Source organism: Myotis nattereri (genome assembly GCF_964212035.1).
Source record: "Myotis nattereri genome assembly, chromosome: 2".
Taxonomy (NCBI): domain Eukaryota; kingdom Metazoa; phylum Chordata; class Mammalia; order Chiroptera; family Vespertilionidae; genus Myotis; species Myotis nattereri.
The window spans coordinates 58,741,141-58,756,890 of NC_138076.1; the positions used below are offsets into that span (position 1 = coordinate 58,741,141).

Sequence of the window (15,750 nt, forward strand, 5' to 3'; positions counted from 1 at the left end):
TGAGGGTCCTGGGACTTTACAACCTGAGGAATGCAACTCCATGCCAATAAAGTCGTCTACCACACCTCACTCTCACATGGGGGCTTCTGAAAAATGCTCATTTCAGCTGTACCCCAAGAACCCCATTCCTACTCGTATCTGGGAAATGTGGCCCATTAATTCCTCCGGTAACACTTTCACTTGTTGCATTAAATCTCTTAAACCAGTCTTTACAATTCTGTATGTATTTACTGAATATACAGGGGTGAGCAAAAAGTAGGTTTATGGTTGCATTGTAACATTCTTTTGAGTTAATAATGCTATTGTAATAATCATAACCTGCATGTTTTTTTCTGTACAAACAACTGTAAACTTACTTTTACTCAACCCTGTAAACTGTATTTTTTACAGTTTATTCTCAAGAACACCATCTTTAGAATGAAAACTTAACTTTTCTTCATGTATATATGAAAAAAAAAGAAGCAGTGTCTACCACTCAGTAGAGGAAATACATTAGTATTGAGGTTTCGACACACTGGCATTTACTATATTTAATCCTCCCAAAAACCCTATGACAAAGGTGTTATTACTTCCTACTTTCAGACTGAAGAAATGTAGGCAGAGATATTGAGTAACGTTCCCAATATCACACAAGGTATAGATGTCCAGCAGTCAGACCCAGAACCTGCTCCTAACCCGTGTCCTGCTTCTCAGGTTCACTATTATATTCCTCCTCCTCTCACCCTTCCACCCATCCTCTTCCTTTGCCTCACCCCTCTCCTTCCCTTCCCTCCCCCTTCTCCCTCTCCCACCCTATCCTCCTCAAAGAAGTGAGTGGATACATATGTGTATTCACAGCAGGGGATCTTTCCACTTCCTGATACTTATACCCAGTTTATTTCCTCTTTCTACATGTGGTCATCACTGACAGCCATGTAAGTAGCCTTCTAGGTTAAGAATTAGAAATTGCCTCATGAGTTTGCAATTTTCCATCCATGGATTATTGGGATTTTAACTCAGAGCCGTGAGGTTGTCAGTGTTAGCTCCCATTTGCTTTAGATCCAGAGGTTGCCAACCCTGACAAGTGATGGAATCACCTGTGGAGATTTTACCACATCCCAATGCCCACTCTCACGCTTCACTCACATGTAACTGGTTTGTTTGGGCCTCAGACAACTCTGGTGATTCTAATATGTAGCCAGTGTTGAGAATCATTGCTTTAGAATGGTTTCAAGGGCAGATTTTATTAATCCTTTAATTTAAAAAATATGTTTTTTTTATTGATTTCAGAGAGGAAGGAGAGGAGAGATAGAAACATCAATGATGAGAGAGAATGGTGCACTGCCTCCTGCACGCCCCCACGCGCATGGGTCTGGGAGTCAAATTGTGACCTCCTGGTTCGTAGCTCATGCTCAACCACTGAGTCATGCCAGACAGGCTCGCTCATGTTTTTGAGACCCATGTGCTCTGATCTATAAAATCATATATTCTATTCCATCACCTTAAAAAGTATGTATTATATGGTATATACATGTGTATTTGAAAACCAAACTCTGTTGTGATTTCTCTTTCTTCCTTCCTTCCTTTCTTTCTTTCTCTTTCTCTTTCTCCCTCCCTCCCTCCCTCCCTCCCTTCCTTCCTTCCTTCCTTCCTTCCTTCCTCCCTTCCTTCCTTCCTTTCTCCCTTCCTTCCTTCCTTCCTTTCTCTTTTTTTTTTGATTGGCATTTTATTTTATTTTATTGAAAGTATTACAGATGTTCCCCTTTTCCCCCAATGTCTCCTTCTAGCTGTTCTGGTTTCTTTCTAGAAGCTAACTTATAGCTCTTCTCTCTCTCTCTCTCTCTCTCTCTCTCTCTCTCTCTCTCTCTCCCGCTGCAATTTCTTTCTTGAGATTGAGCTGCAGTACTTATTGTTGATGTTGACCTAAAGGCATATATAGTAGAATTACTTAGTGGTTTTCTGACTTTCCCTTCTGATTTAGACTCTGAGATTGATTTGCTTGATTGTTTCACAAAGGCAATGACATCATTTGTTTTTATTTCTATTTTTGAAGGTGAAGATATGTGCTCCAAATGCCAAGCAGCTGCACATGGTTAATCACTTGAAAAGTAGCCCAACAGCGGAGAAGAGAAATGCGCTGGAGGGAAGTGCCAGGAGAGCCTGGGACTCACCTAGTTTGGTAGGCCTGAGCTCCAGCAAGCTTGATGCTGTCATTATACCTGGTGACTTAGCTGAAAGCGGTGAGGTCAGCTGTTCATTTTAAGTGCTCACTGACTTCAGAATCCTCTTCCCCAAAGGGTAGTGCAGGCTCAGCTACCATCTTGAACTCTCTGCGTCAGGCTCTAGGTCTGCGGCTCTCAAACTTCCCTGCACATGAGAATCATTCAGGGAGTTTAAAAAATTTCTAGTGCTTGGGCCACACTTGAGGTCAGTAACATCAGGTTCTTTGGGGCTAGAAACAGATATATATGTATTTTAGAGAGGAAGGGAGAGGGAGAGAGAGAAACATCAACGATGAGAATCATTGATCGGCTGCCTCCTGCACGCCTCCCACTGGGGATGGAGCCCACAACCCAGGCATGTGCCCTTGACCAGAATCAAACCCGGGACTCTTCAGTCCACAGGCCGATGCTCTACCCAGTAAGCCAAACCGGCTAGGGTGAATTTTATTTGCCACATCAAAAACACACAGCAAAATAAGGAAGGGCATAAAAAAAGTAACAGGAGAGCCCAGGCTGGGCTGCTTTGGCTCATTGGGAAGTCAGAGAAATGGGGGCCTCGAGACAGGTTCAGGGGGTTAGTCTGGGACAAGCTGTCACTGCCCACTGCTCCCCTGGTTCCAAGTATCCTGAGGTCCCTTAAAGGGAAGAAGTGAGGAAGGAAATGGCTCTGGGACTGGCACTGGGGTGTCAGGTGTGCAGCACAGCTTGGCCTGCCCCCTGGCAGGTCCGGCCGCTCCATGCGCCTGCCTCCAGAGTCACCCAGCCAATGCCCGAGGCACAGGTAAGCCTTGGATGGCGGCTGCCCAGCCTCCCAAGGCCGCCCGAGGCTCAGGTAACCAGGGCTGGCCGAGGCTTGCACTACTGGTAGTGACAGCAGCAGAGGTATGATGTGGGCGTCACCTTCCCCTGATCACCGGGTTGCCTCCCGCCCCTGAGGGCTCCCAGACTGTGAGAGGGGGCAGGCTGGGCTGAGGAACCCTCCCCTCCAGTGCATGAATTTTCATGCACCAGACCTCTAGTATGTTATATATTTATATTTTCCAAACTAAACAATAAAATAAATTGTATTTTAAAATTAGAGGCCTGGTGCACGAATTTGTGCAGGGGTGGGGTCCGGCTGACCTTCCCCAATGAGGGCCAATCGGGGCAGGGCTGGCAGGGGAAAGGGACATGGGAAGTTGGCTGGCAGACCCTGCCCCCGATCGAGGTGGGGGAGCTGATAAGGGGTCCAGGCTGGCCGGGCCATGGGAGGTTGAGGGGGGCCGATCAGGGCCCCGATCAGGCTGGTTGGCCGCTGTAGTGCACATCATAGTGACTGGTCATTCCAGTCATTCCATTGTTCCAGTCGCTTGGTGTTTATATATATGTAGATTATTCTAAACATGCACAATATTCTTGAAATTTTTAGAGGCAATTTGGAGATGTCCCAGTGAGAACTGAGAATCATTGCTTTAAATCAGGAGTGTGTTGCTTGTGGATACTTACACATATTTATCTAAATAGGTTGCTTCTTGTTATTTTACATATAAAGTAGTTCAGATATCTATTGCTATGTAACAAATATCACCAAAATTTAGTGGCTTAAACAACAGCTTAGTATCTTCCTGGTTCTGTTGGCTGACTGGGCATAGCTGGGCTTTGCTTGAGGTCTCTCATGCAGCTGCAGTCAGGAAGCAGCGGGGGGCTGCAGATATCTGAAGGCTTTAATGGGCTGGAAGATACCACAGTGGGTGTGGTCTTGGGCTGGGATTGGCTGGAACAACTGAGGGCTGGCTGGGTGGCCATTCCACCTGGTGAGCTTGGGCGTCCTCATAACGGTAGCCCTTGGGAAACATTTTCTCCCACTCAGATCTTCTTTTCTGATAGGTTTGCTGATGCAGACCAAGCAACTGCTGTAAAAGAGTCGAGATGCAAACACAGCTGCGGGGACATGAGTGAATCTGCCAGGATGCCACCAACAAGCGGTGCAGACATGCGCTTTCCTGGCACGGCCCCTCTGCATGAAATTTGTGATGAAATGAGGGAAAGGGTGGGGATGTTTTATAATGTATTTGAAAAATGATGCTTTAGTTATAATATTTAGAAGAAATTATGCACGTGAAAATATTTTTGCTCTGACCAAATGAATTACATACACACCCTATCATGTGATGATAGATACTCTCAGTGTGATCTTGACCCAAAGATGAAATAACCATTATTGAATTTTTTAGACACATAGTGTTCCTATACAAACACATTGTCATTTTTATTTACTTATCTCAAAGGCTTTTTCCGGAACCTCCAGGTTGGTTCCAATATTGAAAGGAATTTTTAGGGGTAAAATAGGCAGGTTTAGGAAATCTTAGGAATTAAGGGGTCCATGGAAAACGCACAGGGCTACAGAGCAGCGGAAGATACTTTTCCATAAGATAAGGGAGCTGGGACCTGCAGAAGGTATATTTCCATAGAATAAGGGAGCTGGGAGCTGCAGAAGGTACATTTCCATAGAATAAGGGAGCTGGGAGCTGCAGAAGGTATACATTTACAGAATAAAGGGAAGGAAGCCCCTCATTCAGAGAGGGAAGAGGAGAGGGCAAAGGGAATAGGAAAACAATAAGGGAGAAGAAGAGGAGAACTTAACACACCTCACCTGAGGTTTGAGCTCTGAAGTTGCTATAGTGACCAAATTAGAGGGAATAGTGACCAGTCAGAGGGGATGCCAGAGCACAAAGAACTGCAGCCTTTATAAACCGTGGAAAAGAGGGACTTAGTGGGACTCTCCCTCCCCATGTGGGAGTCTGTGCTTGTTTCTCAGTAAATTTCCATCTTTTGCTATACCACCTTCTATCCGTGGTTTCATTCTTCGACTTCACGGGACAAGAACCCGAAAGAACACCATACGTTCCAGTTTAATTTTCCCATTTCAATATGAGCAACAAGTATAACTGTGGTGGATTGACTTGTGTTTAATAATAATGACAACAAAAAGCAAGGAGAATTTTTTAAGTGACAGGATGATATCTGAACGTTGGTTTCTGCATTTACAACTGAACAAGATGACTAGACTAGTTTTCATTGTTTCTGCAAAGGTATTTGTTCTGCTGTGTGCTTCAGGTAAGGCCGTGATCTATTTTTACGTTACTGTGGATCATATGTACTTCTGAAGTGCTATGTAGCCCTCTAGAGTTTAGCGGGAGCCAGTGCAGCTACTGCTGAAACATCCCCTGCCTTGAAGATGTTTTGAATGATCACTTCCTGTGAACGATCCCTATGCTATTTTTATTTTTAATCCTCACCAGAGTGAGGGTGGAGGGGCTCAATGGGGGGAGGGTCGGGGGACGGGGACATTTGTAATACTTTCAACAATGAAGATACATTTCAAAAAAGAAACAATTGGCAAAAATGTGCAAGAATTAGTCATGAAGGAAATGCAAATTAAAATCACCATGAGATACTATTGCACACTTACCAGAGTGGTTAAAATGTAAAAAAGTGACAATTCTGAGGGTTGATGAGGATATGGAGAAACTAGGAGAAACTAGACATTGCTGGTGGAAATGTAACATGATAGAGCTAGTTTGGAAAACAGTTTTTTGTAAAGTTAAACATATACTTACACGATGGCCCAGCATTCCCACTCTTAGGTATCTACCCAAGAGACATAGAAAGATATGCCTACAGAAGGACGTGCATGAGATTGTTCATGGAGGCTTTATTCACAATAGCCCCAAACTGGAAACAACGCTACCCATTAACTAATGACGGGTAAACAAAGTGTGGTACCTCTGTTACAGGCAGCCAGAGACCCCTGAAAAGGTATCATCAGACAACCCCCTCAGTTGAAGGGAGAGGGCTGTCTCCTTCTCAATTCTTATCTTCTAGTATAAACGAATTTAAAGGAGAGACCCTGATTGTATTATGACAAAGCCATCTTATTAAAGCAAGCAAATTTATTAAAGAAGCAAGGCAAGCAAGTCTGTTTCAGTTCATCGGGCTCAGAAGGCAGACAGGCTTTTCCAGCTAACCCCGGAAAGCAAATGCCATGTGCGGGTTTGAGGAGTTCTATACTCCCCTGTCTATGGGTTTCAAAAATTCCTCTGTTGAATATCTTGGTATAGATTAATTTTCAAGGTCCCTTTTTACTTCTCAGAATTCATGAGAAGCACCTGGCAATTTTATCTTGCCAAGCCTTGAGACTGCTGGCTTCTCTGTTAGTGAGTTAAACAAAAAAATAATAATAAAACTTCCTTTTGTTCCTTTTCCCTTCCTCCCTGTTTTTCTGCATTCTCTCATTAGGGAGGTTTTTAACCATTTGCTCTCAAGTGTCCTTGGCTGGGAAGATAAAGGCTTGTTATTTACAAGCCAGCTGTAAATTGCCCACACTGTTGGCCTTGTTTTAACTTCTTTATCTCAGTTTCCCTATTCATCTTGCTCTGGAATTTTCCTAGCTTTTCACTGCCCTGCAAGATATCCATTCGATGGAGTGTTACTCAGCAATGCAAGGGAATAAAGTGCTCTGTTACATATGTAGAAAAATCTTAAAACTTTATGCTAAGTGAAAGAGTCAGACATATAAGACTACATATTGTATGATTCCACTTACTAGAGAAAATATTTGGAAAAGATAAAACTATTGAGATAGAAAGCAGATTATTGCTTGCTGAGAGCTGGAGATTGATTGCAAGCAGTCATGAGGAATTTCTTAGAATGATAGAAGTATTCCAAAAACTGAATTGTGGTGATGTTTGCACAAATCTATAAATTTACTAGAACTCATTGAACTGTACACCTATAATGGATGCACTAATAGTATGTAAAGTTGATATTAATGAAGCCAAGAAACATTTTTAACAATGTGTTCATGCTCTATCTTTTTAACTGAGCATTTAGTCAATTTACTGTTTTTGTAATTATAGATATACTAGAGGCCCAATATACAAAATTTGTGCACTGGGGTGGGCGGGGAGGGTTGTTGTCCCTCAACCCGGCCTGCACCCTCTCTGGGACCCCTTGGGAGATGTCTGACTGCCAGTTTAGTGCAGGCTGGGCTGAGGGACCCTCCCCAAGTGCATGAATTTTGTGCACCGGGCCTCTAGTTTACTATAAAAGTCCCTGCTAATGTTACAATTTTAAACCCATAAGACATTTGATTATTTTATACAGTCAATATTTATTTAATTATAGACATATACATTTTTTGTTGTCATTCATATATATATATATGTATATATAGTACAGAGAGGAAGGGAGAGGGAGAGAGATAGAAACATCAATAGTGAGAGAAAATCAATAATTGGCTGCCTCCTGTACACCCACACTGGAGATTGAGTCCGCACCCTGGGAACATCCCCTGACCGGGAATCGAACTGTGAGCTCCTGATTCATAGGTTGACGCTCTTGTTGTCATTCTTTATTATATCTCGAACTCTTCATTCGTTATTCATTTCCCAAAAACCTTTCTTTTTAATAATGAAAGGTGACATAATGCAGTGGTTAAGAGCGTGGCTTATGAAGCAAAGCCGCTTTGTTTTTTTAAACTGCTTTTTATTTCTGCTTTACAAAATAGAGAAACTATGACAGAAGGACACCTAGTAACATCTAGTAAGTTGCAGAGGCAGGATTTTAACCCACTAAGCTCTTATATTTAAACCCAACAGCATCCCCTCCACCGTGGAGAGCTTCTATAACGCCTGATCTAAGAAATCTGTCGGTGGCACAGCAGACCAGAGCCCTTCTCCACTGTCAGCGAAAAAATGTACAGGTTCAAAGTCTTCTCACACCTGAGGTTCATGAAGTCCATACAATTCCTCTGAAAATATTAATTTTATAAGGAAGTCACAGGTGACTTGAAATTCAGCTTTATGAATGCTTGTAGGTCATTGGAACAGTCTTGCAAATGAACAGGACAGGACTCCTTCATAGATATCCAGTTCTGTCTGGACTCCCTCCACCATGCTGCATTTAGTTCTGGGCAAACCGAGAGCAGATCTTTGCTCTGCTTTGCAAAGCCAATCATTGAATTTCCCCAAATATAAAGTCCTTTAGATATTGTACTATGGAATTATTAAATGCTAGATAGATTGTGAATCATCTCTGATGGAGAGGGTCCTTTCAGAAGTGAGGTTAACACAGAACAGTCCTCTAGACCTTCCAGGTTGTCTACTAACTTTATAAGTCTTTCTACTGCATCACAGGACAGCATCCCGGAGGCATTGGCTCTGAACTTGGCCTCTAGGTCCTTCTGGCTCAGTGGCTTCCTCCAGTGACCATAGAAGGTATCCGAGCGCTCCGTGAAGGTGGCTCCATCCTTGAGGGTGACGCTTATCTCACAGTATAGTGTGTTGAAGTTTGGCAGGTTGTCCTGAGGATGCTCCAGCTCCACTTTGCAAAGTAACTCTCTCACCTGTGGCCTGTTGATCTGGTGTTTGTGGAATGATGAAACCGTGAGGCCGCCATCGAGCAGCATGGCACAGGCCACATACTGGAAGGAGTGACGGGCTTCATGCTCCGAGTCTGGGAAAGGCCGGTTTACATACTGGACATCTGGAATTCTGAGCACAATTCTCTCAATGTGGTCAATGGGACACATGGCTCTGTCTGTTACAATGTGCTTCCTCATGGATGCAGCGGCATCTGCCACCCAGTGGGTGGCCAGATGTGCAGGGAAACTCTTGAAAGCCACATCCTGCTGGTCCAGGAGCCAAGCGTAAGAATCTAGGTTTGGAAGGACTTTGGGGGAGTAGTTGGTATAGAAGGCCCCGAATCCAGTCTGCGTGTCCAAGACCTGCTTGTTTCCCTGGAGACCCAGCACTGCCAGAAAAACAGCTTCTATCCCATGCCTGGCAGCATTGCCCATATGAAGAGGCTTGGTCTGAGTGGCGGCATTTGCCATGGGTGCCCCGGCATGAGAAACAGCAATAGCCAAGGCCTTTTGGCAGTTTGTCATGCTGAGCCCTAAAATCTTGGATGCAGCAGCAGCACTACCCAAAGTTCCTACCACCGACGGGGGATGGAATCTGAAAAGCAAAAAGGCAGTATTAGAGATTTACAAACCTCAACCACCAGGAGGCAGTATAGTATAGACATCAGGAACTTAGATCATGGGGCTATATGCCTGGGTTCAAATCTCAGCTCTTCCACTTACTAGCTGAGTGATCTTGGGGAAAGTTATTCAACTTCTCTGTACTGTTTTCTCTTACTAAAATGGCAATAATAATAGTATCTACCTTACAGGGTTTTGTGAGTTTTGAATGGATTCACATGCTTACAACAGCCCCGGAGACAGTAAATTCTTTATAAATGGTACTTTTATAATTATTGTAGAAAGGTGAAAGTTGTTGCTTGCTGAAAGATCATGTAAGTAACTATAAAAATTAAGGGTCTTTTAGAAACTGTGAAAGTTCACTCAGTATTCCAATTTACACCTCTCCTAGCAGGCTGGACCAAGTGACAAGATAAATATTGTATTGAACCATATGATACAGCCCGCATTTGACCTTTTTTGCCCTATGGCTTGATCAGTCAGGTTTGGGATATTCTGTGTGTTCTCATTAGTCTGAAGAACCCGAACAAATATCAAAGTAGATTCTGCTTTGATGAGATCAGGAATATTCAGGGTACCCACAGGTCCTGGATGATGCTCTAAACCCAAAGGGGAATTTTCATGAGCACTTCTGAAGTCCTATCTTTGTATATATAGTTTGATATGTGACTGGTGACATGACTTATCTGCCAGCACTAATATTAACATCTTCAGTTGAGCCACACTTTATGCCAGAAAGCTCTACAGAAGTAACGATTCACAGATGAAAGGGAATATGACTGTCCCTTCGTGGGGCGAATATTTTCCATACCTTTTCGGTATGTCATTGGCGTCCTTGGAAAAATTCATTAGTCGGCCTTGCACTTCAATCCCAACATTGAAAGCAAGCAGAAGGTCAAGACCAGAAAACTTTGGACTTGGAGGCAGGGCTTCTGATAAAGCCATGAGGACAGGAAGGACAGCTCCAGAAGGGTGGGTGGCAGGATACCACGTGTCATCAAAATCCATTGAGTGAATCTATGAAGGCAGACACACAAACAACAACCAAAACCAAAATGTATTTCTCTGAATGCAATGGCTTTTGGACCAGTAAGCATTTAGTTTAGTAATAGCCTTGTTGGATGTGAGATTTTAGATCTGATTCCTGAAAATAAAACCTATGAACAGGCTGTGATTCTTGACCACATAGCTGGGCACTTGGCAGACTGTCCTCTGCCAAAAGCAGTCAGTGCCTTGAGGAGCAGCTAGTGAGCCCCAAGGAGCTCAGGTCTTACCCAGAGCTCTCTGCCATAGCTCCTTAAAAGATCTATATTTCCCTTATAAACAAAGCAGTGGGATTAGGTGGTTGCTTCATCCTTCCCTCCCCTACTTCCTCCTCCACCCTTCAAGAAAGTTGCACTAAAATTTTAATGTCATTTATTCCATGTCAGGCCATATGTTTGTGTACTTTTTATTATGAAATAATTTTAGACTTATGGAGAAGTTGCAAGAACTTTTGAACCAAGATTATATACTAAGCTATATTTGAAAATCATTATTTTCTGCTATGAGGTTTTAGTCCTCTTTAACCCCGCTATTTGCTTTTTTCTTATATGAAATAGTAATAACCAGAAGTTCATTTAAAATAGATTTTTATGTTTATTGGATGTGTCCGGTGCACTTTCTACTGCTTACTGGACATTTATTCCTTGGATGCACCATTGGGTTTGACTTTCAATATTCTGAGCTACTATCCCCTCAAACCATAAATATATCTCAAAAACCCAACATATTCACGTCCAAATTATATCTTCTAGAAAGCATAAAAAGTGTCTTTTAGACAAGAAATGCTGATATTTGTTTCAGAAAATAAAGATATCATATAGCCATTATTTCTTTTTCAGTAAATATTTGTTGAATGAATCAATTAATGAATAAATAAATAAAAGGCTGGTTACTGGATAGAAAGTGGTACTCAAGAAATTGAGTCTGGATATTGGGTTTTATATTCTTTGCTATATACATTCAGAGTTTAGAGTTTGAGCTACCTTAGAGGTTGAGCTATCTAAATCCTATCTTATTTCCTCTACCTCACAATTGATTTAGAAAGTATCAATTCACTATGAAAACTGAGATTACTATATAGGAAGTAGGGCAGTCCACGTCATCTCTATGAATTTCAATGATGTCATTAGTAAAATATGGAAATTTAGCAATTTCTGAGATATTTCCTGACTCTGAAAATTATTGTATTTGTCTAACAGTGGAAAAGACATGGAAATCTACTTACAGCCACACCGTTGACAAAAGCAGCATATGTCGGTGGGAGTCTCAAGGTTGGCCGCCCCCAAACAGTGCTGGATACATTGGAACTGTAGATCTGGAACAAAAGATATAGAGTGTGAACATAGCATGCCAAACCCCCATTGCAGGAGTCATTCTTCATCTTTGGAGGCATTACATTAATAGTCCTTAATTGAACCCTTTGTGCTATGTTAAATCAAAGCCTTAATCATTAGATTCTTCTCTTCCTTGTAGGACAATACATAACTTTCTCCATTGAAGTGAGAAGGGATATTGTTGCTTGACCCAGACCATGATTCATAAGTGCTCTAGGGAGTAGAGTCTGAATTTACTCTTATTTACTCCTTGTGGGTGAGTACTAGGAAAAGTGAGCTAACTGCCGATACCAAGCACATCCTCTGGAGGGTGGATGCTACGTCTCCCCCACACACACCCCTCTCTGCTCAGAGTGCTGGCCCAGCCTTTCCCCCAGAGACTCTCAAAGTCTTTGCATGAAGAAATCATCTGGGGTAGGTACTATTGCTTCTAAGACTCTCAGATAAAAAACGCTTTCAGTCATCATAAAAATATGAGCTGTTACTAGTGTTAAGAATGGTAAAGCCGGTGACTTAGTGAAATATATGGGTTAATATTAAAACTCAGATAATAGAACATAGAAAAGCATAACACTATATACAACAATGCTGTATACACCAAGCAGTATCCCTAACACGAGGAGCAGAGCAGTAGAACACACACACAGCTCTGGTGAACTCACGGGTACACCCATAAGCAGGCACGTGTGCACATTGGCTTTTACTTCTAAAGCAGGCATGAACTTACTTTACTATATTCGTTGGCTTTGTGAAACACTTCTGTACTGGTTCCCAGGAATCCAACGCCCAGCGTATCCAGAATCATCCTCTTGCTCCTCTGAATAACATGATCTGTCAGGTGTCCCACTTTCAAGCCATGGATCACTTTGGCAAAGCTTTCTGTGACGGACTTAAAAGGGAAGAGGGTTAGAACAGCGATACACTCACTGTGCATCTGCATACGTCTTTTCTAGATGAAAACTCAAGGTACTTTTATGTAAAGAGTTTATTCCACTAGAGGGAACCCAATTGATCAAATTAAGTTTAATTTCTAAAAAATGAAACTAGACCACCAACTTACACCTTACACAAGAATAAATGCAAAATGGATAAAGACTTAAATGTAAGTCAGAAATCATAAAAATCCTAGAGAAAAACATAGGCAATAAAATCTCAGCCATCTCTGGCAGCAATATTTTGCCAATATGTCTCCAATGGCAAGGGAAACTGAGGAAAGATAAACAAATGGGACTACATCAAACAAAAAAAGCTTCTGCAAAGCAAAAGGAAACATCAACAAAATAAAAAGGGAACCCAATGTATGGGAGAACATATTCACCAATGATACATCCGATAAGGGGTTAATTTCCAAAATATATAAAAAACTTATATAACTGAATACCAGGAAGACAATCCAGTAAAAACATGGGCAAAGGCCCTAAATAGATACTTTTTGAAGTATCCATCTTATATAAAAACTGCTGTTTGAAATTTTAACCCTGATTGTATGGCTTCTGTCTTAAATAATAAGGAAAATAAGACTACTCCCATTCCAGAGAGGCCGTAAACTATGCCCCAGACAGAGTTGTCAGTGCTGACACCCAGACAGTTGCCAGGCCTTGAGATATAGTCTCATGGCCCCTTCCCAGCACACAGGCCTTCTTTCTCCAAAGGCCCGGAAGTCTCATTCCAAATTTGGGAGACAAAGGACTGGAAAAAGCATAAATAAAGAGAGTTTCCTCCATATTTGGGTCCAGAATTTGAAAGAAACATTTTTCTCTGGGCCTTTACAGAATTTAATAATAAAATGTAACTCCTGTAGTCAGCACTGCAGTTCAGCCTCTGCTTTGGCAGGGTGCTGTAACTGTAGTCGCTGGCCATGGAAGTTGGCACTGCAGTTCAGCCTCTGCTTCGGCAGGGTGCTGTAACTATAGTCCCTGGCCAGCTTAATAAAGGCTCCTAAATTTTGATCTGAGTCCCTGGTGGTCGCCTCTGCAGGTCACCCCATTACACTTTTCTAAAGAGAACATACAGATGGCCAATAGACATATGAAAAAATATTCTAGGTCATTAATTATCAGAGAGATGCAAATAAAAACTACAATGAAGTATTACCCCACACTTGCTAGAATGGCTACCATGAACAAATCAACAAACAAATGTCAGCATGGATGTGGAGAGAAGGGAACCTTCATGCACTGCTGGTGGGAATGCAGACTTGTGCAGCCACTGTGGAAAACAGTATGGAGCTTCCTCAAAAAATTAAAAATGGAACTGTCTGTTGACCCAGTGATTCGACTTCTGCAGTATATCCTAAGAATCCTGAAATAGGAATCAGAAAGAATCTACTGTGGTTGCAGGTGCCTCCTTGGCCTGGGCCCTGGTCAGAGCTCCTTCTGGCCGCTAAGGAAGAGGCCATGAGGAAATAGACATGCAGCTGCTCAGCTGTCTATAGACTGGGTGCCCATTTATTTCTAAAATATTATTTTGGTCTTTTTGACTTTCTCCTGATATTTACATCTCTTTTTAGTAAAATACTGTGATAATGTATAAATTAAGACAAAATATGCAGTCTTAATAAATATTTCACAAGTTCTTGCTATGTGTCTGGCATTGTGCTAAGGTCTCTAGAATACCAAACTGAAATGTTATGGTTCTTTCTGTAGAAATCTTATCTTCTCTGGGGAACTAAAGACAGTAAACATATCATTATAAATACAATCTGGCAAAGCCAACGTTAACATACACAAAACTAGGAGGTTAAAATTCAATGAACGTATAATGATTCATTTTCTTCCTAACTTTATACAACAGACGTAAGTCTGTCATTGGTAAAACATTGCTAAAAAAAAAAAACCAAGATGTAGTTAATTAGATATCCCAGAGGCTACGAGAAACAGTAAAATGCCATTTTTGAAGTAGAAGCAGGTGGCTCTTCAAGGGAGAGGAAATTGAGACAATAAGAGGTAAGCTAGAAAACCAATTTAAATTAGCCACATAAAATAGAACAATACCTTGAGCTTCATGGTCTAAAGAAGAGGTTTATCTCAGGAGTGAATCCAAGGAGTAATTCCTTTTCTGTGTGATTGCCTTTTATACCCGTCACTCCTCTCAAACCCAACCTCTTTCTCTTTGTTCTAACCTTAAAATTTGTACCATTTCAACACTTCCCACTTAAACTCATTTTGAGGAACCAGAGGTTTCCAGGGAGACAATGAATGACCTAGGTCATGCCTGATCACAAAGAAGAATAGTAACTCTGATGCAATCAAGTCTCCACGTAATAGGGAAATGATTAACTGGATCCCGGCTGTGTGGGCCAGCACATAACTCCTGCTGTTTCCCTCCTTGCCTCCCTTTAAAACTCTTCTCCTTGGTTCAGAACTTCAGAGGTGGCTTTTGGACGTCAGTCCACCACATTCCCAGGCTGCTGGCTTCCTGAATAAAGCCACCTTTCCTTTCCACCCAACACTTGTCTCTCAAGTATTGACTTTCAAGCAGTGAGCAGCTGGGGTTTTCAGTAACAATTTGTCAAAATTAGGAAAATATTCACCCCTTTATGTAAGTATTACATTCCTAAAAAGTTATCCTAAGAATATAAACATGGATGTATGGAAATTTGGGCGAAAAATAAAATTTATAGCCTTGATTCTTATTTAGTTAAAAATGAAACAGTTTCTTCTCAAGGTGATGGAGTAGGTGAATGCTGCACTCACTTCCTCCCATGACTGCATGCAAATTAAAACTAAGTTATAGAACAGTCAACCTGGATAGTTGACTAGCTGAACAGAAGTCCTATAACTAAGGATATAAAGAAGAAGCCATGTCAAGACTGGTAGGAAGGGCAGAGACTTGAAACAGGCTGGCCCTGCACCTCAGTGTGACAGTGGAGAGTCTAGAGCAGCTGTGGGCAAACTACGGCCCGTGGGCCGGATCCGGCCCTTTGAAATGAATAAAACTAAAAAAAAGAAAAAGACCGTACCCTTTTATGTAATGATGTTTACTTTGAATTTATATTAGTTCACACAAACACTCCATCCATGCTTTTGTTCCGGCCCTCCGGTCCAGTTTAAGAACCCATTGTGGCCCTTGAGTCAAAAAGTTTGCCCACCCCTGGTCTAGAGCAATGGTTCTCAACCTGTGGGTCACGACCCCTTTGGCAGTCAAA

The 15,750-nt window shown here is 42.0% G+C and overlaps 1 protein-coding gene across 1 annotated transcript; it reads right to left on the minus strand.

Annotated features, from left to right (window-relative positions):
• Positions 1–7,340: 7,340 nt before the first annotated feature.
• ACOD1 (aconitate decarboxylase 1) lies at positions 7,341–14,650 on the minus strand. Its single transcript, XM_081083315.1, has 5 exons — positions 14,597–14,650; positions 12,331–12,492; positions 11,495–11,584; positions 10,037–10,242; positions 7,341–9,199 (listed from the first exon to the last, which is right to left on the minus strand). The coding sequence occupies exons 1-5, from the start codon at positions 14,606–14,608 to the stop codon at positions 8,248–8,250; spliced, it is 1,422 nt and encodes a 473-aa protein (XP_080939441.1). The 5' UTR covers positions 14,609–14,650; the 3' UTR covers positions 7,341–8,247.
• Between the last annotated feature and the right edge of the window lie 1,100 nt (positions 14,651–15,750).